The 25,779-nt window shown below is 43.3% G+C and overlaps 1 protein-coding gene across 6 annotated transcripts in view; it reads right to left on the bottom strand.

The window, feature by feature from the left end:
• Nucleotides 1-25,779, bottom strand: part of LOC132832846 (ras/Rap GTPase-activating protein SynGAP-like) — a 617,922-nt gene that overhangs the window by 123,092 nt on the left and 469,051 nt on the right. For all 6 annotated transcript variants that reach the window (XM_060851032.1, XM_060851030.1, XM_060851029.1 and 3 more), the window contains 4 exons: nt 19,279-19,432; nt 15,968-16,066; nt 12,542-13,096; nt 2,417-2,561 (listed from right to left, as the gene is read on the bottom strand). In XM_060851032.1, coding sequence (XP_060707015.1) covers nt 2,417-2,561; nt 12,542-13,096; nt 15,968-16,066; nt 19,279-19,432 — 953 coding nt within the window. The remainder of the gene's footprint in view (nt 1-2,416; nt 2,562-12,541; nt 13,097-15,967; nt 16,067-19,278; nt 19,433-25,779) is intronic.

Genomic DNA, 25,779 nt, shown 5'->3' with positions numbered 1-25,779 from the left:
AGAATATCTATCAAATTGTCAAACTGAATGCCAACAGTTAATAAAATATATAAATAATGAATGTTGTTTCCTCCCATTCTTTTCCTGTCTTCTGAAAGTCAATCCTTGTTTGTACAATGGAATGAGTTTTTCTGTTGAGATTAATGGAAGGTTATCTTGCCAGTACAGTGAACTTCTCCCTCCCCATTTCTAGACACTCCCCATGACAATCTTCTGTTATTGTCTGATTCCAACACCTTCCGCTACTCAATGTTGGGCCCTTTCAAGTAAAGCACATTTTAATTGTGATGGAAGTGAAATGGTTTTACCACTGATTTCATATTTCAAAAAAAAATCGAAGTACAGCGGAGCCCGACTTGTAATCGGACCTTTCGATGTTAGATGTCCACAGCTTCGAACTGGGGCTTACAACACCACCACCTCCCATGGAATTTCTACTTCCCATGCATTAGTTTTATCTACTTTGACTATCTACAGAATCCCTTGTAACTCTTTCCTCCAAATTAACTGCTGCTTTCTCCACACTCCTCCCACCCCAGTCTCCATCCCATTGAGCATTAGAAATTGGAAATTTTGTTAATGGTTTAGTGGTACTCATTGCTCTGAATGTTATGCCAGAAGATGGGCTCTGGTTCTCACTACCTGGTTCAGGTAAGGCTGAGGTACCAAAGCCACGAAGTGGCAGAATTCAACCTCTATTTTTAATGTTTCATAAGAAGTGAGGATTGGTGGCAACGACCAGCATTGTTGCTTACTACTGATTGCTTTTTAATTCAGACACTTGCTCAGCCAATTAAGAGGGCATTTAGGGGTCTACCACACTGCTGTTGGTCTGGAGTCACATGTAGGCCAGACTAGGTAAGGAGAAAGTGAGGACTGCAGATGCTGGAGATCAGAGCTGAAAATGTGTTGCTGGAAAAGTGCAGCAGGTCAGGCAGCATCCAAAGAGCAGGAGAGTCGACGTTTCGGGCATGAGCCCTTCTTCAGGAATGAGGAAAGTATGTCCAGCAGGCTAAGATAAAAGGTAGGGAGGAGGGACTTGGGGGAGGGGCGTTGGAAATGCGATAGGTTTGGAAGGAGGTCAAGGTGAGGGTGATAGGCCGGAGTGGGGGTGGGGGCGGAGAGGTCAGGAAGAAGATTGCAGGTTAGGAAGGCGGTGCAGAGTTTGAGGGATTTGACTGAGACAAGATGGGGGGAGGGGAAATGAGGAAACTGGAGAAATCAGAGTTCATCCCTTGTGGTTGGAGGGTTCCTAGGTGGAAGATGAGGCACTCTTCCTCCAGCCGTCGTGTTGCTATGGTCTGGCGATGGAGGAGTCCAAATGGACTAGGTAAGGACAGTAGTGAACCAAATGGGTCTTTATGACAATCAGTGATAGTTATTTTGAGACTAGTTTTCATTTTCAGAATTTATCAATGGGATTGGATTTGAACTGATGTCCCCAGAGCTTCAGCCTGGGTCTCTGATTACTAGTCCAGTGATATTACCATGAGACCACCATCTATTTCAATGTGTTGAGTTGGATTGGGGTTGAGAAGGGGAAATTAAATCACTCGAAATTTTTACTCGAAATTAAATCACTCCAAGTCACTGCTACTGGGTACTGCCATGATTGAATGGCGGAGTGGACTCGATGGGCCGAATGGCCTTACTTCCACTCCTATGTCTTATGGTCTTATGGGTATGTTGTGGGCATTGAACAAAGCTGTGTTTCAGAGCAGTCAGTGGTATACCAGCTTGTCACCATTTATCCACCCATGCTGATAGCTGAAATTTTGGAGGGTTGATTCTGACCTGCTCGGTGGTCTGGGCATGAAGTTGAGGGCTGGGATGCTGGCAGCATTATGGAAAGACATAATTATTTGCAAGAACATAATATTAAAACTCTTTAAAATACAGGGGCCCTTTAAATACTCATTTACTAAGGAATAGAGCAGGAGGAACAGGAATAATTGCACAGTTCTTTCAAAGAGTCAGCACACAGTTCTTCTAAGATTCTGCAAGGGATCAACTTTTAATGTCACATCTGAGTTTAAAAATTGGCAAAGGGAATCTATGGGTGCCAACATGAGCAAGGATTCCGGCAGCTGGGCCTTTACAGATTACAGTGTCTCTGACCACCACCATTGCCACTCATTCAGATGTCCCACCACTTTGTCCAAAACTGTTATGAGTAAAAAGAGAAAGTGATTGCAATATTTCAGCCCTCCCTAAGCTATGCACTTAAACATCTGCCTCCCCATTTCCCTCATAGATTCCAAATTGGTGTCACATCTTCATGTTAGTCTGGGTGCGATGACTGGCGGACTCCGCTGCACTTCATGGGTAGAAGTGTAACACACCAAGCTCAGATACAAACCCTGTGTTAATGGAGTGTCGGTAGCAGTGAGTGTAGCGGTCACGTACACCAACCTACCAATTGCGTCCTTGAGGTATTTCTGACCAATCAACTTTAAGTATTCTTCAATCGCCTTGGTTGCCAGCGTATTCTCACGAAATATTAAATGCTCACGGTCGACAAAACGGTCAACCTCCGTCATCGCCATATCAGAGAGGAAGTCCTGTCAGAGAGAAGAGTTGTGAAAATCAGGTTAAATTTCTGAGAATCGTGCTGCAGGAGGAAGCCATTCAGCACTTGTGACTGTACAAACGCCAACTAGTCCAATTCCTCAATCCTTTTTTCCTGTAGATCTAAAATTTTCTCTCCAAGTCCTCTTGGTAAAACTCCCATTCACAGTGCATTCCAGATCCTAATTCACCACATAAAAAGATAACTAGGAGAAAGTGAGGACTGCAAATGCTGGAGATCAGAGCTAAAATGTGTTGCTGGAAAAGTGCAGCAGTCAGGCAGCATCCAAGGAGCAGGAGAATCGACGTTTCGGGCATAAGCCCTTCTTCAGGAAACATAAAAAGATAATCCTCACAACCACTACCAACTACTCCCCTCCCACAATCCCAACCCCATTGCCACCACACTGCCTTTACCTTTATTCCAGTCATCATAAGCCAATGTTTTATATTATTGACCCCCTGCTGCTATTAAGAACAGTTTCTCCTAATCTACTGAAGATGATTTTTGGACACCATTTAAATCACCCCTCTTGACTTCTGTTCTAAAATCAGTATCAGATTCTTCAGATAGTCCATATGACAAAGTTTTTAATCTTTGCTACCATTCTAGTGAATCTCCTTTGCCCCCGTCCAAAGCTTCGACATCCTTCCCAAACCGCGAGGCCCAGAATTGGGCACAATATTCCAGCTCACCTGCTTTTATAAAATGATGTAGCATAATTTACTTAATTTTGGACTCTATTGCTTCACTATGTACTCAAGAATTTCATATGCCCATTTTGATAACCTTCTTATCTGTTTAAAGTTGTAATTTCCACAGGCACACAATCCAATTTGAACTTAATTGCCAAATAGGAAAACTTAGGGATGTAGGAACATGGGAAAAATGAGCAGGAGTAGGTCTTTGGCTCCTTGGGCCTGCTTGGCTATTCAATCATATCATGGCTGACCTACCACACTACAGAGGAACCTCGATTATTGGAAGGACACGGGCAGGGAGTATTTCCTTTGGTTAATCGAATGCCAAATGATGTAGGTTAGCCAAGCATCGAGACCTTGTGATCTTGCTGGATAATCCGAAATTCGGATAATAGAATGCTGGACAGTCAAAATTCCTCTGTATTCCCCTATTTCTTGGTATTATTGGTATCTAGAAATCTGTTGATCTCGGTAGTAATTTTACAGGCTAATCTCTCATGTGGAACTTTAGCCTCAAAATTCCAGTTGCTTTGTCAAGTATGATTTCCCTTTCTTAAATCCATGCTAACTCTATCTGACTATTTCACTGTTTTCAAAACTCTCTGCTATTAAATCTTTTATATTGCACTCTAGCATTTTCCCCACTACTAATGTCAGGTGAATTGGCCTTGAATTCCCTGTATTCTCTCAACCTCCTGTTTTAAATGGGAAGTTTACATTAGCTACCTTCCAATCCACACGAACTGTTCTGGAGTCTATAAATCTTGATTGATGACCACCAATGCATCCACGTTTTTTGAGACCATTTCTTTTAGGTGTGGGGAAAAGTAGTCAGAAATCAATCATTGAGCTTAAAGAAAATGACTAGGTAGAACTTGTGTTTACTCAGGATGGGATTGTATTTATATTGCACCTTTCACAAACTTCAGTATGTCTGAAACTACATTACAGTCATTGAATTACTTTTGATCTGCAGTCACTGCTATAATGTAGGAGACACTGCAGGCAGCTGGCAGGCAGGCCTCATAAATAGCACTGTGATGATGAATAAATTTAATGAGTTTGTTTGATAGATTAATATTGGCTTTTACACCTTTAAGAACTCTCTTGCTCTTTTTTGAATACATAATGAAATCCTTACTGTCACCTGAAAGGCAGTTGGATGCCTTGGTTTAGGGTCTCATTTAATGTGACACTATATTAAAATGCCAAATACACGTAAGTTATTATTGATGTGGACGTTCAGAGGAAAAGGCAGCATTAATTGCCCACCTCCTAGTTTGTACAACTGATTTGCTTCAACAGGCTTTTTCAGAAGACAGCTAAGAAACAACTATGTTGGCAAGTGACAGTAGGCAAAATGCTGCCAACTTCGATAATGGCATTAATCTTGAATCAACGTGGGTGAATTGGTTAAGGTGTTTATGACAATCTTGACATCTTCCTTGCCACTTTTATTGAGATTGTCAGTTTATTTCACAATAGTTTAAAAAATTGAATTCAAATTCTTCAAACGTCACTGTAGATTTTGGACAATGTTGTCTAGGTTAGTAATCCAAGTGTCAGGATTGCAAATGCAATAACATGACCATTTCACTACCATTACCCATGCTGGTTAATGCATGCCAACAGAATTGGCTGTGTGCAATAAGAGAGTGGCTGACACCCTTTCAAGCAGGGTATTGCAGCAAGGAGCAGGTCTCTTCAGCAGAACAGGCAGCAAAACTGGGAAAGTAAATTAAGTGTTAACAGCCTGACATGCTGCCAGGAATAATACAACGGAAGACAGAGTGGCGTGTTTTTCTGCCAGTCCATTTAAAAAAACCTTAATATGAATGTACATTTTTAAGCTGCTTCAAGCCACTGAGCTTGCATCTAAAATAATATGCATTTACACTTAATAAAGCATTTTATATCACCTTGTAATTATTTTAACTACCGGAAGGCATTGAGCATATTAAGGAGAAAAAAAACCAAGGACCTGAATCAATAATTTCTCATCCAATTTCAAGCTCTGGTGTGGGAGAAATTAATGCCTGAACACTGTGTAACTGGAATCTGTCAGTGAGCATGCAATCTGGAATCCTTATTGTGAAACTTAAAGCCACACATTGAAAGAGAAGACAGTGACACAGACATGGATGGCTTCAGCAAACTCAACAGCTCAGTGCTTCTCATAAAGCATTGCCTGTCCTGTCTTGAGCATCACCTTATCCAAATTAGGTGAGTAGGAGACCTGGCTTTGTTGCTGGTCCCATTATAATCTATCCATAACCATTATCGATGCATTCTGTTCCATCTCACTCAGTCAAACTATGGTTCTGCCTCCTATTTGTCATCCACCTACCCCTTTTGAAATATTATTCTAAAATACAACATCAAGTTCTACATGCATTCTGATAACACCCACAATACCTCACCACCACCTCTCTTGACCCCCTCCCTGATCTTGATTTGATACCTTGTTTGTCCAGCCTCCAGTGTTGAGGGTCCAGCAATATCTCCAGCTCAATATTTGGGAGGCTTTCAGTCCCACCAACGCTAGTCAGCTTCCTGGCAGCTGAATCAGAATCAGACTGTTTTCAGCCTTGGTTTCCTATTGAACACTGAGATGAGCAGCTGCCCACAAACCTGCTTCGCCACTAACTCCTCCTTCCAGCTCCATTACCCGATCTGCCTCTGCCTCAGTTCATCTGCTGCTGATAACCTCGATCATGCCATTGTTACTTCTAGGCTTGACTATTCCACTCAGGAGCAACTTCCTATCTTCTGTCCTGACAAGTTTGAGTTTATCAAAGCTCTGCTACCCACTGTCTGGATCTGGTTCACCCAACAACCCAATCTTTGCTGACCTGCACCGTCTCCTGGTCTGGCAACACTTCAAGTTTAAAGTTCTTGTTTTTGATTTTGAAATCCTGAAAAGATCCTTCCTCTCCCATCTCTGCAATCTCCTCCAACACCTCAAGACTCCAGGATCTGTGTTCATCCAATTCTGATCTTTAGTGCATCCCTAATATGAATCTGTCAACCACTGATGCTATGCTTTCCACTGCCTAGATAATGACACTGGAATTCCTTCCTAAATTCTTCCATCCTTCCTGCTTTAAATCTGTCCTTAAAACCCACCTACCTGTCCAATTTATTGACTATCTATTCTAATAACTCCTAGTGTGGACCATTGTCAAATATTAACCTGATAACTTCTTTTGAGGATGTTTAATGCAAGTGAAGGTATTGGAAGTATGAAATTTGTTACTGGTGATGTAGCAATTCAGTGGAAAGTTGAAAAAAACACTCCTAATGGTTTTAGCTTTGAATAAGAATGTACAAGAATTCTGGCCTGGTTATAAATGAACTCTCAAACAACATAGAAAAATGGGTTATCATTGTTATTTCTAGGAGACTGTTATGTGGAAGTTGGCTGCCTCATTTCCTACTTTACACTCAAAACATGGCTGATGGCGTGAAGTGCTTTGGGATGTTCTGAAGTGAAAGAAGGCATACTACAAATGCAAGTTCTTTTCTTCAGAGACTGAGAGGTGACCTTTATGAAATCACGAGGGGCATGGATAGGATAAATAGATAAAGTCTTTTCCCTGTGATGGAGGAGTCCAGAACTAGAGGGCATAGGTTAAGGTTGAGAGGGGAAAGACAATTGCAACATTTAAGAGGCATTTGGATGGGTTTATGAATAGGAAGTGTTTGGAGGGATATGGGCCGGGTGCTGGCAGGTGGGACAAGATCGGTTTGGGATAACTGGTCGGCATGGCCAGGTTGGACCGAAGGGTCTGTTTCTATGCTGTACATCTCTGTGACTACGACTCTATATAAAAGAGACCTCAAGGTAAACTTTCTCATGCAGCGGGTGGTACGTGTATGGAATGAGCTGCTAGAGGAAGTGGTAGAGGCTGGTACAATTGCAACATTCAAAAGACATCTGGATGGGTATATGAATAGGAAGGGCTTGGCGGGACATGGGCCAAGTGCTGGCAGGTGGGACTAGATTAGGTTAGGATATCTGGTCGGCATGGACAAGTTGCACCATCCATGGGTCGGTTTCCCTGCTGTACATCCCTATGACTCTAAGACGGTTGAAATCTTGCTAAGGATATTAATGAACACTTTCACCACCACATTAACAAAGGTGTTTCACAGTCATAGAGCCTTACTGTTGTGAGACATATGAAGAATTCATGGAAACAGATACTTTGGACCAACTCATCCATGCTGACCAGATATCCGAAATAAATCCAGTCCCATTTGCCAGCATTTGGCCCATATCCCTCTAAACCTTTCCTATACATATACCCATCTAGATGCTTTTTAAATGTTGGAATTGAACCAGCCTCCACCATTTCTTCCACCATTCCATACACGTACCACCCTCTGCATGACAAAGTTGCCCCTTAGTCTCTTTTACATCTTTACCATCTCACAATAAACGCATGCCCTCTAGTTCTGGACTCCCCCACCTTTATCACAAGACCTGGGGTTTTATTATGATGTGCTACTGTGTCTTACCCATTTTACACAACGTTCAGCCTATTGTTATGAGGCAGAGTTGAGGTTTAATCTCCTCTGTAAATTGTGTCATGGCAGTGTAAGCATTAATTACTCTTGCTGAAAATGTGTTGCTGGAAAAGCGACGTTTTGGGCATGAGCCCTTCTTCAGGAATGAGGAAAGTGTGCCAAGCAGGCTAAGATAAAAGGTAGGGATGTAAAGGAGACCACATCGGGAGCAATGGATACCAGAAATGACTTTGTGGATGAGGAAAGCTCCTTTGGGGCCTTGGATGGACGTGAGGGGGAGGTGTGGGCGCAGGTTTTGCAATTCCTGCGGTGGCAGGGAAATGTGCCAGGAGGGGAGGGTGGGTTTTGGGGGGGGGGGCGTGGACCTGACCAGATAGTCACAGAGGGAACGGTCTTTGCGGAAAGCGGATAGGGGTGGGGAGGGAAATATATCCCTGATTATGGGGTCCGTTTGTAGGTGGTGGAAATGTCGGCAGATGATGCGGTTTATGCGAAGGTTGGTGGGGTGGAAGGTGAGGACCAAGTGTGTTCTGACCTTGGGTGGGGTGCAAGGTGAGGGACAGGGGGGTTCTATCCTTGGGTGGGGTGGAAGGCAAGGACAGAAACCACCCCCCCCTTTCAACCCATCAACCACCTCATAAACCGCATCATTTGCCAACATTTCCGCCACCTACAGACAGTCTCCACCACCACCAGGGATATATTTCCCTCCCCACCCCTATCCACTTTCCGTGACTACCTGGTTAGGTCCATGCCCCCAAACAACCCACCCTCCCTCCTGGCACCTTCCCCTGCCACCGCAGGAACTGCAAAACCTGCACAAACCTCACCCCTCACCTCCATCTAGGTCCCAAAGGAGCCTTCCACATCCACCAAAGTTACACATGCACTTCCACAAGTTTATTGTATCGGTTGCTCCCGATGCAGTGTCCTTTACATTGGGAAAACTGGACGCCTTCTCGCAGAGATCAGAGGGAACATCTCCGGGACACCCATTGCCCCGTAGCAGAACTTTTTAACTCCACCTCCCACTCTGCCGAGGACATGCAGGTCCCGGGCCTCCTCCACCACCACTCCCTCACCAGCCGAAGCCTGGAGGAATACCACCTCATTTACCACCTCAGAACCCCAGGGCATCAATGTGGACTTCACTAGTTTTCTCATTTCCCTTCCTCCCACCTTCTCCTAGTTCCAACCTGCCAACTCAGCACCATCCTCATGACCTGTCCTACCTGCCTATCTTCTTTCCCACCTATCCGCTCCATCTTCCTCTCTGACCTATCACCTCCATCCACCAACTGCATTCTTAGCTACCTTCTCCCCAGCCCCACCCCCCTCCCATTTATATCTCCACTCCGGAGGCTCCCAGCCTCATTCCTGAAGGGTTCCTGCCCGAAACATCGATTTTCCTGCTCCTCGGATGCTACCTGACCTGCTGTGTTGATCCCCACTGTTTGGACAAGATTAAGGCAATGAATGGGGTTAGTCTCTTCTGTTGAGACAAGGTGAGGTGATGAAAGGGCTTATCCAATGATGTCATGGGATCTGGAATGTGAAAAATATAAATTCCTTTGATGGAAGATTTGAAGCTGTGAAAGGATAAATCTTGCTAGGCAAGACCATAGCAGTCAAAGGATTAATCCCCTATGTTAGACAGGATGTGGAGGTTCTGGTTTTGGTCCGGAGTGGACAAGGTAGAAGTCACATGACACTAAATTATAATCCAACAGGTTTATTTGAAACCACAAGCTTTCAGACCACTGCTCCTTTGTCAGGTGAAATGAAGAGAAGCACACAGGCACAGAATTTATAGGCAGAGAGATTAAAAGATTACACAAATGGTGTGAGTGAAGTGTCGACAGGCTGAATAATAAGTCTCAGCAGGTGGTCGTAGGTGTCAGACAGTGTGAGTGAAACAAGAGAAGGGATGACCTATGTGAGACAGAGTTGTGATGTTGAAAGGTTTTATCACTGATGGACAGTTTCAAAGTAATGAAGGGATTAGTCCGGCCTGTCAGACAAGGTTAAAGCCACTGTGAGAAGGTTGAGGGAAATGAAAGAGTTATTTTTGTCTGAATAGAATTAATGCAGTGAGTGGGTTAATCCCCTCCCGCAGGCCAGGTTTGTGGCAGCAAAAGGTTTATTTCTCTCTGACAGGACAGGGTCAAGGTGGTGGAAATGTTAATCCCCTCTGACAATGTACTGAGTCTCAATGAATTATTGAGATTATCCCAGTAAACATTCCAGGGTGAGGAATGTTTTACACATTTGGATGTAGTCTGACTCAGCCAGCACTGAACACATTTTCATAGGTTAGACTTCCTGACAGGATATGACTTGAGGATTTGAGAAGCACATCTGGGAATTGTTTGCAAGACAGTGGCTCGAAGGAGAAGAATCCACCATTCTCATTAGCACCATTCTCTCATTTCAATTTCAAAACATCTAATTCTCATCAAAGTCAAATTGGAGGCAGCAGGGATTAGCCTCCTTTTCCCCCGCAATTATATACTACAATTGGAGTTGCAGGAGTTCTCTACTGACAATACCAGTGTGAAACTTATCCTACCCTTGGCCTCTTGGACTGAGGTAGCCCCGTGGTGCTGAATCAGGGTTGGTATCAAGTTATGAGTCTACTGACTATCAGATGGAGCCTGCCTGAAATCATGCTGTGGGTGGCCCCTGGCAGGCATTCTCCCTATATCCTGTCCAACAATATAAACAGAGGATCACATCATCATGACATTGCTGTTCACGGAAGCTTGCTGTGGGCAAACTGGCTGTTGTTTCCTTTCATTACAACAGCGATTAGATTAGATTACTAACAGTGTGGAAACAGGCCCCTCGGCCCAACAAGTGCACACCGACCCGCCGAAGCGCAACCCACCCAGACCTATTCCCCTACAGTTACCCCTTTCACTTAACACTATGGGCAATTTAGCATGGCCAATTCACCCAACAATTCATTGACTGCAGTTCAAACGTAAGTTGCTGATTGTAAACTGCTTTGAGATGTTCTGAGGTTGTGAATGGCACTGTATTAAAAAGAAAATACAGTGCTGGAGAAACTAAGAAGTTCTGGCAGAATTTGTGAAGAGAAAGTTATGTTGCGAGCCTTGAGACCTCTTTGAAACTCTTAAAAAAAAGTTTCCTTTCCTTTCAGAATACTTTGGAAGCAAATTCTACACTGCACTGATGACGCCAGTTGAAAGAGTATACTGCAAAACAGCAACATGAAGGCTGCTATTTCCCAGAGGTATAGCTGTAAAATATTCCCCCATCAATATGCGTTCCTTGGGAGCTTATTCCAGATATCGCTGAGTAGCTGACCTTGTCTTACCTCTTCTCTCCTTCCCCATCCCAGCTGGGCAGACAGTACTGCATCTGGTCTGTCATTCCCCTCAATGTAAGGGAGAGCTATTATAAAAGGATCAGAGTCTGGAGTAAAGATATTTTACTAAAATTATACAGGACATCTAGCGAGGTCACAGCTGAAGCACTATGTGCAGTTGGTCACTTTACCTAAGAAAGGATCTACATTTGTCCAGCAAAAGCAACACTAGGCTAATACTTGAGATAAGAAGAGTGTCCGATGAGGAATGATTTATTAGACTAGTTTTATAGCTGCCAGATTTTAAAGTACTATTTTCCTAATTTGTTTCCTCACTATGGCCCCCATGTTGAGGCTTGAATATTATTGCGAACCCTTAGTGAGAACGGAGAGTGAAACAGGGGTCTGAGAGAGCACGCACCTATTACAGAAGGAGAACAATTCCTACAACTTGATCAGAGTTCCATGGCTGCAATGACTGCCTCAGAACTTGGGACCTTACTTGGTATCCTGACCCCCACTTTGGGAAGCCCTAGTTTAGAAGGATGATCTGATTAAAAGTTATAATTTCTAAAAGAGCTTAATAGGGAAGACATTGAGGTTGTTTCCATTCTGCTTGAGAATGTAGAAAATGGAGAATACAGTCTCAGAATGAGATGTTGACTATTTAGGACTGAGATAAGGACAAATTTCTTCGCTGTTAACATTGTGACTCTTTGGAGTTCTGTACCACAAAGACTTGTGAAGGCTCAGTCACTGAGTACATTCAAGATGGTACTTGGCAGTTTTTTCTGACAATGAAGGAATTAAGGGATTTGGAGATTGTGGGGGAAAGTAGAATTGAAATAGAAAATCAGCAATGAAGGTCCAGGTAACCTACTCTAGTTCCTCTTCCTTATATTATTAAAGTGACACCACTGTTTTTAGCAAGAGCTGCTAATCCTCTCATAAATCACACCTAGATACCACATTGCCCGAAGTGACTAGGACTGGTTGTACACATATAATATCAAACATAATATCCTTCACTAATCGCAGTATCCTGGAGAAAGCATCCTGCTCTATTTCAGAGACGTTTTGGCAACTTCAGACTTAATGCTGTATTTGGTGGAGAATTTTTTTAAAAATAGACTCTGCAGACTGTTTTATTTAAAGCACTGTTTAAATTGTCTTGGGATACTGAGTAAATAGACAGTAAAAAAGACAGTTTACTACAAGTTATGCTGCAAGCAACATGCCACTTAACTCATTGGCTGTCACAATGGTACACTGCATTTCATCATTCCAAGGATTTATGCTCCTCTTAATATTTAATGACCTAGACGGAGAGAACACACCTAAGAGAGGAAGCCTTCCCCTATCTCAGGGTCTGGTTCTACATGGTTAACAGGCACATTAATTTCGGCTTACCTTTGCCTTGCCCGTGCTCTGCAGGATGTGCACCAACGCACATGCCACCTCCTCTTTGTTTTTGACACCCAGAACAGGTTCCAGCACCGCGCACAACATTTTGTAGTTGTTGGTGACATACTCAGCAAACTCCTTGTACAGCTCCATGGGCAGAATGTTCATGCTCTGGTAGCGGGACTTAATACGGATGGTGGGACCACCTGCCTTTCCCCGGCTGGAACTTGGCTGGCTGACTGGGTACCACTGCTCCACAAATTGGCGACCGGCCACACTACTGATGGGGATGTTGACCAACCCCACATAGTTGCTCTTGTCCTTCTTCTTCTTCTTGTCTGTATCCTTGTATAGGTGGATCCGGATATTGCGCACGGCTGGCAGATTGTTGAACTCAAAGTGTTCTCCCCAGAAGACATTGTCTGTCTTCATCTTGCTTGTTGTCCGGGCATACAGCATCTCATCCAGGCAGAGCTCACAGTAATAGCGCTTCTTGGGCGGCAGATCTTTGCCCTCGATAATCCAGAGCTTCAAGACATTATCGACACGTCGGCTGTTGTCCTGCAAGAAGGGACAAGGAGGGGTGAGGGGAGATGGTTAAATACAGGGTCTGGGTTGGGGGTCATCGGGTCAGGAAGGAAATCTGAGTTAGGAGTCACCAGATCAGGAAGGAAGACTTTGTTAAGCATCACCATGTCAGGAGGGGGGTCTGGGTTAAGGCATAGCAGGTTAGTAGGAGAGTTCAGATTAGCAGTTATCATGTCGGGAGGAGGATTTGACTCAAGTCACCTGGTCAGGGAGATAGTCTAGGTTGGGGTCACCAGGTCAGCAGGAGAGTTTGATGCAGAGTCATCAGATTAAGAGGAAGGTTCATGCAGTTTTAACCTGAACTGCACGCTGGGAAACTGACAGGATTGCATTCAGTGCTGGGACACACCACCCTCCTGTTCCCAAGTTTACTGCCCACTGGAGTCACCCAACCGAGTCAATTAGGTTATAAATATTCTGAATAAATAGGTGAGCTGGACAGAGAACATGAACTCCAACCAGCACTAGCTGAAGCCACAGTCACCTTTACTAAGTCATACCAGAGGAGGAAGGGGAGATAGTGGTGGTGGGGTTAAAGATGGGTAGGAGCCTGAGAAAGGGAGAACATGGATCAAGTTCCAAGGTTGCTGGTGAAAGTTCATCCAGAACCTCAGGGTCCTTCATAACAGGGGTGAAGGAGAGAAATGCAAGTTTTGTTCATTTAAAAAAAAAGCAAAATACATTTCAATATTAAAAATACCCACAACCCCTAACTGTCTTGTTCTGAAATGATGGCCGGTAGGTACACAAAACTCGAAATGCCTGGAATCGACTCAGTTCTGTGACAAAGCTCCAAACTGAAGGTATACATGGAGTGGTGCTGTCGAATTAACTCAACTACAACATAAACTCAAAAACTTCATAAGAACAAGCACAAAAACTTGTGTGTATCTTCAACATAATCGGATGTCCCAAGGTACCCCAAATGTCATCAGATAAGCACTGGTACTGGAGAGTTTGACAGACACAATGATGAGACAGGGAGAGAACAAAGCAAACAGAAAGCACACAATGGAGGAAGAGGGAGAGAGAGCGTGATGACAAAAGGTTAAGGGAAAGAGGAAGAGTAATCAATGAAGAATAAAATCAGTAAAATTATGTGCTTCTCACAACTCCCTGCTGGCTGGCTGAGAATTGGGATTTTGAGAGAATTGCAAAAGATACACTGTTACAAATTGGGGGAAGAGAGTGTGAAATATTTGAAGCATGTTAAAAAGGAAAGGGAAACAGAGAGAGGTGGTTCAGAGAAACTATTAAGCAAAGAAAACAAGAATGTCCCAAAGATAAAATTAGTGTCCAAGGCCCAGTCAGACACACATTTTCTGCTGGTAGATCCACCTGTAGCATTCACTCTTCGTGTGATTAGCGTTAGTGATTTCCCAATTGTAGTAGAGGACATGATACATGTCTGACTTTAAAACACATATTCGAGTACGGATTATCTGTGATTGAAAAATAAATTCAAACCAACAAGAATCAAAAGCAGCATTCCAGAAAGAGAAAGCCTTTTCTGGAATCTGAACTATGGGTGTAAAAGCAACTCAGAAATAAAGACAATCTGGCAGATTGAAATAGTGGACACTATTTAAGTTCAAGTTCATGTTTACCTCATCTGGGCCATCAGGGGAAGGGTCTGTTTATTTAATATTAACAGATAATGGTTCAATAAAAGCTGTGGCAGAGAGATTGAGGGGTAGACAGGAGAGAGATACAGTACTTAAATTGGTTGTAGTTCTGCAGCATACATAGTATATTGACATAGCAACATTAGAACCAGGTGGTTGGAGCCAGGTGAAATAAATACTTTGTTATCAAATATGATTTGGAAGTACATGGGACCGACTTGTTTTTTCAATTGCAGCTTTTGCAATGGTTCAACATGGTACTGAACTCTAAAGGCGGAAAAGGCCCCAGGTTCAATCTGTAGCTTGAGAAGAGTGTCATGAAATGATCCTAATTGGAAATGAGTGTTTGTATATAGAATGTGCTCAGTCCGGACCTGACAGGGTAGACCTTATACGGGGAGGCAATGGCCCAGTGGTATTATTGCTGGACTGTTAAACCAAATAACGTCTGAGGACTCGGGTTCAAATCCTGCCCCAGCAGATGGTGGAATTTGATTTCAAATTTTAAAAAATCTACAATTAAGAGTCTAATTGTTGCCATGAATACATTGTTGGAAAAACCCATCCAGTCAATATCCTTGAGGGAAGAAACTGCTACCTTTACCTGGTCTGGCCTACATGTGACTTCAGACCCACAGCAATATGGTTGACTCTTAATAGCCCACTGGGTGAATTAGGGATGAGCAATAAATGCTGGCCTAGCCAGTGATGCATCTCATGAATGAATAAAGAAAAATGAAATTCCCTATGGGAGAGTCTTGGACCAGAGAGTTTGATCATACTTCTTGTGTGCTGCTATAACCACAGCATGCATGGTCATCTTGCAGCCCAGAACAAGTGTAGCAGCTTACAACAAGCATGGCAGGCAATAACAAATATGGCCACCTTAATGCCTACAAGAAACACAGTGTCTCTCAACAAGCATAGCTAAGCTCAGTGGGTGGACAGGCACATTTGCTGGCAGGCTGTCTCAGCAGACAGGTTAGCAGTGAGTTTACTAGTGTGGTACTTCTCCCTCAGAAATAACTTGATCCTGTTACAAAGTAACAATGGACACAATCTTCCTATATCTCTTTCAACAATAAACACAACTAATTTTATCAGGCAGGAGATATTACATAGTTTAGCATATAGATCAAGAATACACAGTGTATATACATGCACACATAAATAGTTTAAACTTCTAAAGTGCCCAGACAATGTAACACAGAATTAATACCTTGTTTGGCTTCACTGCCCGCTGTAAATTCTCAATCCACTTGTCTCGTTCAGCCCCTGACCTACAGGCAAAGCATTTTGTGCCAGATGGTGTAGTCACCTGCCGTTTGAAGACAAAGACAAGTCATCAATGCATAGGAGAACAAATGGACACTAGCTGTTATCAGGAGCTTTACTTGGAGGCAAACAAATCCAGATTTCAGTAATAAGGCAGCTCTAATTTCTCTGACCCACTCCCTCCTCACCCTCATGAATGACTACTTCAAATAGGTTGGAATGCTCCAATCTTTGAGTTAAACTTCATAAGTTCAAGTCATGATCAATTTGGCCACCATTCCAGCAGTATTGAGAGGGAACAGCTCTGTCAGATGATGCATTTAAGGTTGAGATTGCTCAGGCGTTTGCTCTGTAAGACAGGGAGCAATAGTTGGTAAGTGGGGTTGAGGTACAGATCAGCCGTGATCTCAGTGAATGGCAAGATAGGCTCAAGAGTCTGAATAGCTCCTTTTTGTTACTTTATGGCTAAAAGTTTTGTCCTTTTTCATAATCCTGCATATTTTATCTTTATAGATAACAATCCAACTTCCTCTTGAATGCCTTGATTAATCCTGCCTCCAATGCACCACCAACTGGTGCATTCCAGACCGTAATCACTCACTGCATGAAAATTATATTGCCATTGCTTCTTTTACCAGTTACGTTAAATCTGTGCTCTCTCTCACCTAATTAACATCATTGTCCATCCTCCTTATCCTACTGTGCAACTTTGTGTGTCCACTCCATCTCACAATACCTCATTATAAATTCTTTATGTCCCACTTGCAACATTATATGTCCTCTCTATTTCTCTACATCTGTTCATATCTTACTGGGCAAAATCAGGTGTTATTTCAATGCCACGATACCTCATATTGGAAATCATGAAAATTGTGTATATTTCACACCCAGCTCAATATCATTGTGCACCCTCCTTCAAAGGGAGGTGGAGGTGCATCGGTGACACCACTCAATTAACAATCAAGAGGCGCTGGTAATGCTCTGGGGACGAGATTCAAATTCTACCATGACACCTGGTGCAATTTAAGTTCAATTAATAAAATCTGGAATTCAAAACTAGTCTCAGTAATCTTGACAATGAAAAAAATCAATGATTTTAGTTAAAAAAAAACTTCTTGTTCATTAATGTCCTTTTGGGGAAGAAATCGGTCATCTCTATTTGGTCAGACCCTCAGTCCTCACTGTCCCTCAGCACTTTGAAATAGCTAAGAAAACCACTTAATTTTAGGGCAGTTAGGGAGGGGCAACAAATGCTCATCTTGTCAACCATGTTAACATCTCGTGAAAGAATTTTTAAAAATTCAGTTTGCTGAATTCTCATTTGTTTTCTATACTGTGTCTCCTTGACATAAGGGCCCCCATACAGCCTGAAGATGACAAGATTTCTGCTTTCTGAGGAGGTAGTTTCACTTTCTGAAGGGAGATCTATTGTGTGTGCTATTTAAGCCTCTATTTCACATTTGAACACTGGTAATTCGCAAACATGTAAACACTTTGCATCCTGAATGTTCCCCGGAGAGGCTTGCAGGGTGGAGACCAAGTCAAAGTTCTTTGCCTCAGTATTAAACTACAGCTACAAAGAACTGCAATATAGTTCCGTAAAAGCATGTTGTGTTGTTTCTCTAAGCGACAGTAAAGTTTACATAAAATAGGCATCCTCAGACTGTCCTTTCATTAGGAAGCTACACACTGGAACATCTCATATCAAGTTCTCTGTGTATACTTTCAGAAAAAAAAATCATTCAACTTTCAAATTAAAATTAAGAAAAAACCCTTGCAGATAGAAAACACGATAAACTGATAGGTTTTTCACAATAACTATTATAGGATTTGTATGTCAGGTGACATAAATGCATGTAACCTCTTTTATTTATATCTTAATTCAGTCCACTACCTCAACACTATCAAGATATGCATATAGAGAATCAGACAGAGAGAAAGGAGATAGAGAAAATTATTCAAATGATAACACAAAGGTGATAACTATATGGAGATACTGGACAAACCGTAGCTATTCTCCTTCTAGCAGAGATGGCAGTGTTTGAGGTTCAGGTGACTTATAGGTAATATAATGAATACCTGGGAATGAATCACAGACTGGAATCTAATCGAGGGGTTCAGGCTGTTTCTCTATAGAATAATGCATAACTAGGAGTGAGTTACAGACTAGAATCAAATCGAGGGGTTCAGATGATTTATACATAAAATAAAAGATACTTGGGAATGAGTCACAGACTGGAATTTAATTGAGGGGTCCAGGTGATTTATATGTAGAATAATGGATACCTGGGAATGTGTTACAGGTTGGCGTGCAATCAAGGGGCTCAGATGGTTTATATAAAGATAGTTCTGCTGTAGCGTGTGTTTTGTCAAATGAATGCGCTGTAACATGATTGACGAATTGGGGTCGCTGTTTCTAAAGCGTGAACTTTTAAAATGTATGTTGGCTGTAATGTAATTACATCACTAACACTTTAAGTGCTGTTTCTAAAGCACGATTTTTCTGTACCGTGCGGCTGCACAAGAACACAACCATCGTGTTATGGAAGAATTGACTGTATAGAATAATGGATAGCTGTGAGTTAGTTACAGGATGTCATTTAATTGATGGGTTATGACGGTTTATACATAGAATAAAATTCAAAATATTTAACCCCTTGTTCAAAACTTACCTCAATTTCAATTATCATCCCCCATCTATTGCTTCACCCTCATCACAACCCACCAGCTCCAACCCCACATCTAATCACATTCTCCATCCCAAGCTTTTATCTTCACTCTCACTCAATCCCAATCCTATCTCACACTTATCTGTACCAGCATTCTCACCCCGATACTATCTGCACCCACCAATTCTATCTCGATGCAATCCCACCTTCATTCAATGCCATCACCATCTTTTAACTCCAGCCCCAACACTCACCAGTTCTCAACCACCATCTTCTGCTCTCACTACATCACAGTCTTCCAACTCACACCATCTCTAATCCTCTCCATAATGCCACTCCATAATCTCACTCCCATCATTAGCCATAACCATCCTTCATCTATTCCTCTATCAATACCCATGATCTGGGCTACAAGACAACTAAAAATTGATCTCTTACTTATTCACCTGATGCTGTCAGAAAGCACAAACACAGTGACTGAAATTACTGATGTTCATAGATTGAGCTGCAGAATGATAATGCAGTGACTTGCTGCTTTGCAAGAAACCTCCAGACTCCTGCTCAAAAAAGTGCCCAGGTCCCTTACCTCAAAGCAGAACTCTTGACCCAGAATGCTGCTGTGCACTGGTTTGATGATGGCATCCTCATCGATGCTGAGCTCCAGTGCTTCCGCTGCGCTACTGGGGCTCAGCAACGACTCATGGGAGTGTGACTCCTTAAAGCTCTGCATCAGACGGGTTCTGAAATAAAGAAAGAGAAAATTAGACAAAAGGCATCAGCGCTAGACAAAAGAAACAGTAACCAAATCACTATTGTAGCCTCAAAAATACACTTAATTGAAACATTTTACTGCAGGCTGGTAAGTTTCACTCAATTACTTTGGAAATACTCTCACATTTTCAATGTGTATGATGTTGTGGCTATCACAGATGTGTCTGCAAGGGAATCAGGGCTGGGAATTAAATATCCAGGTAGACGCAAAACTGTAGAAGGGACAGATAGATGGGCAGAGGAGATGGGATTGCCTTATTTTGTAAGAAATGAAAGTAAGCCCTTCCTGAAGAAGGGCTCATGCCCGAAACGTCGATTCTCCTGCTCCTTGGATGCTGCCTGACCTGCTGCGCTTTTCTAGCAACACATTTTCAGCTCTGATCTCCAGCATCTGCAGTCCTCACTTTCTCCCAGAAATGAAAGTAAACCAATATCAAGAAATGAAATGGAATCAGAAGGCATAGAATCTGTGAGAGTAAATTTGAGGAACCCCCAAAGCAAAAAGACCATGATAGAAGGTATGCACAATCAGGATGTGGAAAAGACAACAAACCAGGAAATTGAAAAGGCATGTAAGAAAAGCATTATTACAATCATCAGGGGACTTCAAAATGTAGGTGGACTGAGAAAATCTGGCTGGTATGCAATCCCAAGAAATGGAATTTGTGAAATGTTAGTGAGATGATAATGTGTAAAGAGGGATACTTGATTAGGGAGCTTAAGGTCCAAACTAAAGGAGTTGCCATGGGCACCCGCATGGGCCCCAGCTATGCCTGCCTCTTCGTAGGATATGTGGAACAGTCCATCTTCCGCAACTACACTGGCACCACCCCCCACCTTTTCCTCCGCTACATCGATGACTGTATCGGCGCTGCCTCGTGCTCCCACGAGGAGGTAAAGTTCATCAACTTTACTAACACCTTCCATCCCGACCTGAAATTCACCTGGACTGTCTCAGACTCCTCCCTCCCCTTCCTAGACCTTTCCATTTCTATCTCGGGCGACCGACTCAACACAGACATCTATTATAAACCGACTGACTCCCACAGCTACCTGGACTACACCTCCTCCCACCCTGCCCCCTGTAAAAACGCCATCCCATATTCCCAATTCCTTCGTCTCCGCCGCATCTGCTCCCAGGAGGACCAATTCCAACACCGCACAGCCCAGATGGCCTCCTTCTTCAAGGACCGCAGATTCCCCCCAGACGTGATCGACGATGCCCTCCACCGCATCTCCTCCACTTCCCGCTCCTCCGCCCTTGAGCCCCGCTCCTCCAACCGCCACCAAGACAGAACCCCACTGGTTCTCACCTACCATCCCACCAACCTCCGCATACAACGTATCATCCGCCGCCATTTCCGCCACCTCCAAACGGACCCCCCCACCAAGGATATATTTCCCTCCCCTCCCCTATCAGCGTTCCGCAAGGACCACTCCCTTCGTGACTCCCTCGTCAGATCCACACCCCCCACCAACCCAACCTCCACCCCCGGCACCTTCCCCTGCAACCGCAGGAAATGTAAAACTTGCGCCCACACCTCCACACTCACTTCCCTCCAAGGCCCCAAGGGATCCTTCCATATCCGCCACAAGTTCACCTGTACCTCCACACACATCATCTATTGCATCCGCTGCACCCGATGTGGCCTCCTCTATATTGGTGAGACAGGCCGCTTACTTGCGGAACGCTTCAGAGAACACCTCCGGGCCGCCCGAACCAACCAACCCAATCACCCCGTGGCTCAACACTTTAACTCTCCCTCCCACTCCACCGAGGACATGCAGGTCCTTGGACTCCTCCACCGGCAGAACACAACTACACGACGGCTGGAGGAGGAGCGCCTCATCTTCCTCCAACCACAAGGTATGAATTCAGATTTCTCCAGCTTCCACATTTCCCCTCCCCCCACCTTGTCTCAGTCGGTTCCCTCAACTCAGCACCGCTCTCCTAACCTGCAATCCTCTTCCTGACCTCTCCGCCCCCACCCCACTCCGGCCTATCACCCTCACCTTGACCTCCTTCCACCTATCCCACCTCCATCGCCCCTCCCCCTAGTCCCTCCTCCCTACCTTTTATCTTAGCCTGCTTGGCTCTCTCTCTCTTATTCCTGATGAAGGGCTTATGCTCGAAACGTCGAATTCTCTATTCCTGAGATGCTGCCTGGCCTGCTGTGCTTTGACCAGCAACACATTTGCAGCTTAAGGTGAAGAACTACTGGGGAGGGGGGGGGGGGGGGGGGGGGGTGCAGTTACCAAAATCTGATTGAATTCACTCTGCAGTTTGAGAGGGAGAAGCTGGAATCAGAAGTAACAGTGTTACAATTGAGTAAAGGGAACTACAAACACTTGAGAGAAGAGTTGGCCAGAGTTATAGAATCAAAGAGTAATAGAGATATACAGCATGGAAACAGACTCATCCATGTTAACCAGATATCCCAAATAAATCTCGTCCCATTTGCCAGCATTTGGCCAATATCCCTCTAAATCCTTCCTATTCATACACCCATCCACATGTTGTAATTGCACCAGCCTCCACTCTTCTCCTGGAAGTTCATTCCATACATGCACTACTCTTTGTGTGAAAAAGTTACCACTTAGATCCCTTTTAAATCTTTCCCCTCTTGCCTTAAGACTATGCCCTCAAAACTAGTTTTGGACTCCCCCACCCCTGAGGAAAGGCCTTGTCTATTTCACCTATCCATGCTGATCAGAAGGGGAGCCGAGTTGGGAAGATGGTGGAGCAGCAAAAGCATGAGTTTCTGGGGATAATTTGGGAGGCACAACAGAAACTCATCCAAAAGAAGACACATACTAATGGGAGGACGAGGTAATCATGGCTGATAATGGAAGTCAGGGACAGCATAAAAGCAAAAGAAAACGTGGGAAGCCAGTAGGTTCGGATGCCTTTACAAACCAGCAGAAGACAACTGATAAAACAATAAGGAGACAGAAAAATTAATTATGAGGACACGCTTGCAAGAAACAAAAAAAAATGAGTTTTTTTTCAGATATTTAAAAGGTAAGAGACAAGCAAGAGTGGACGCTGGACCACTGGAAAATAATGCTGGAAAGTATTGGGGAACTAAGAAATGACAGAGGAACTGAATAGGTATTTTGCATCAGTCTTCAGGATGGAAGACGCCAGCAGCATACCAGAACTTCAAGAAAGCTGGGGCCAAGAGTAAACAGAATGGCCAGCATTAAGGAGAAGGTGCTGGGGAAGCTGAAAGGTCAGAAGGTGGATAAATCACCTGGACACCAGAGGTTTGAAGAAATAGCTGAAGAGATTGTGAAGGCACTGGTGGTGATGTTTCAGGAATCACTGGCTTCAGGGAGGGTCCCAAAGGACTGGAAAATGACTAATGTAACACCCCTGCTGAAAAAGGGAGGGAGGCAGAAACAGGTAATAATAAAATGGTTCGCCTGACCTTGGTTGCTGGTAAGATTTTAGAGGAGAAAGTGAGGCCTGCCCGAAACGTCGAATCTCCTGTTCCTTGGATGCTGCCTGACCTGCTGCGCTTTTCAGCACCACATTTTCAGGTAAGATTTTAGAGATCATTTTTAAAGATGAAATTGCGGAGTGCAATGAAAAATTGGGTTGAGTCAGCACAGCTATGTCAAGAGAGTTCATGCCTAACAAATCTGTCAGAATTCTTTGAGGAGGTAACAAGCAAGTTATACAAAGGAGATTCAGTGGGCCTGATACATTTGGATTTCCAGAAAGCCTTTGACAAGATGCTTTCACAGGAGTTTGCTGAATAAGATATGAGCTCATGGTGTTAGAGGCAGGTTATTGGCATGGATAGAAGATTGGCTGACTGGCAGAAGTCAGCGGCTGAGGAAAATAGGTCTCTTTCAGAATGGCAGCTGGGGTCCAATCAAGCTTCACAAGGATCAGTGTTGGGACAACTATATATTAACAATCTAGACAAAGGTACTAAGGGCACTGTTGCAAAGTCTGCAGTTGACAAAAGGTAGGTGGAGGAGCAGGTAGTGTTGAGGAAGTAGGAAGAGCACAGAAGGGCTTGGACAGGCAAGCAGATCCAGAGAAGTGGCAGATGGAATATAATGTGGCAATGTGTGAGGGAATGCCCTTTAGGAGGAAGAATAAAGATGTAGACTATTTTCTAAGATTTCAGAAATATGACGCACAAAAGGACTCAGAGTCCCCTTAGGGTTTAGATTACCTACAGTATGGAAACAGGCCCTTAGGCCCAACAAGTCCATACCGATCCTCTGAAGAGTAACCCATCCCCCTACCCTATATCTTGCTCTGATTAATGCACCTAACACTATTGGCAATTTAGCATGGCCAATTTACCTGACCTGCACATTTTTGGATTGTGGGAGGAAACCAGGGCACCCAGAAGAAACCCACGCAGATGTGGGGAGAATGTGCAAACTCCACACACAGCCAGTTGCCTGAAGTGGGAATCGAACCCAGGTCTCTGGCACTATGAGGTAGCAGTGCTAACCATTGAACCACTGTGCCACCACGGTTAACACACAGGTTCAGTTGGCATTTAGGAAGGCAAATAATATGTTAGTATTCATTTCAAGAGGGCTAGAATACAAGAGAAGAGATGTAGTGCTGAGGCTAATAATGCTGTGGTCAGACTGCATTTGGAATATTGTGAGAAGTTTGGGCCCCATAACGAAGGAAAGATGTGCTGGTGTTGGAGGAGATCTAGAAATGAGATGAAGGTGACTTTCTTCAAACGAGGGTGGTGAATCTGTGGAACTCATTTCAACAGAAGACTGTGGAGGCCAAGTCATTGATTGTAATTAAGAAAGAATTAGATAGGTTCTTGATTAAGTTTTGTGGAGAATGAAGAATGGCATTGAGAAACATATCAGCCATAATCGAATTGTGGAGTTGACCTGATAGGCGGAATTTTGCTTCTGTATCTTACGTTATGGTCTAAAATGCACAACCACACTCTTAAAAACAGATATTACTCTGTTTATTAGATTGGTTTGTGATTTGTGAATAACCATTGGTGTTTTCTCAAGCTCAACAGTCAGGATTTTTAATTGAGGGATCTATTCAAGTTCATATTTCACTTAGTGGTTCCAGTATTTCATCACTGGAAGATTATGATTAAGAACATTTTGAGGGAAAACAAAAAAATCCTCATTTAAAATATTATCTGTCAATAAATAAAGATGACCAAACCGACCAGATAGATGTAAGCTTAGATCGGTATAATAGTTCTGATTTCTGATGCCAAAGTCTTTGCCACTCCAGTAACGGAGAGACAACTGGTTAGTAAACCTGTTTAGTTTCTGCAACTGCTGGGCAGCTTTAAACAAAAGATCATTTCTGATTTAGAGGCACTGTGCTTGGTCACTGCTTCAATGTAATGGTCTTTTCATGCAGAAATTGTGCATAGCTACTTTTGAGCAACATCCATGAAGAATCCAGGTCAGTGCCTTTGCAAGTGTTCTCTTTCACAGTTTTGGTATTTTCTGACCTTGTTACAGATAGCTAGTTTCAAAGTATATTTTTGCCCTTTTGATTTGTCCTTGCTCTGTTCACCAACCTAACGATCGTACTGCTGGTACCAGCAGAACAATATGACAGCTTCAGATTTATGAGATATTAAAAATAACTCAAGTGGATACTATGATCCTGAGAGAAGCTTTGAGCCTCATATTCATGCTATGACCAAGACTGCCTATTTACAAGTAACAGGCTCTTATCTCACCTCATTTACTACTGAAACTGTCATTCATGCCATCATTACCTCTACAGTCAGATATTCCAAAGCACTTCTGACTGATCTCCCACATACTACCCTCTACAAATCTAAAGTCATCCAAAACTCTACTATTTGTGTCTTTAAATCACAATAGACACTAATTCCTTATTGTGCTGTACTGGCCGATCCACATTGGCTCCTGGTCAGGCAAGGTCACGATATTAAAATTCATCCATTACCTTTTCTCTTCCTATTTCAGAAACTCCTTCAGCATCACAACCACAACCAACCCCTCCTCAAAAAAAAATTCTCTGTTCCACTAATTCTTGCCTCTTACATATACAGAGTTCAAATGCTCCACCCATTGGTGACTATGATTTCGGTTGCCTGGGCCCCAATTTCTGGAATTTCCTCCAGTTTCCTCTCCATACTTCTCTCCACTTCACCTTCCTCCTCCAACACATTTCTTAAAACGTACAATACCTCTTTGACCCAGCTTTGGGTAATCTGGCCTAATATTTCCTTTTGTGACTTGGTGTGTTCTTTGTTTTATAAACCTTCTTTGAAGTACCTTGGGATATTTTGTTACGTTAGAGGTCCTATATAGATAT

The sequence above is a fragment of the Hemiscyllium ocellatum genome, chromosome 35 (assembly GCF_020745735.1).
Source record: "Hemiscyllium ocellatum isolate sHemOce1 chromosome 35, sHemOce1.pat.X.cur, whole genome shotgun sequence".
Lineage (NCBI taxonomy): Eukaryota > Metazoa > Chordata > Chondrichthyes > Orectolobiformes > Hemiscylliidae > Hemiscyllium > Hemiscyllium ocellatum.
Note: the sequence above shows the minus strand (reverse complement) of the source record. Positions and strands in the feature narration are given on the sequence as shown.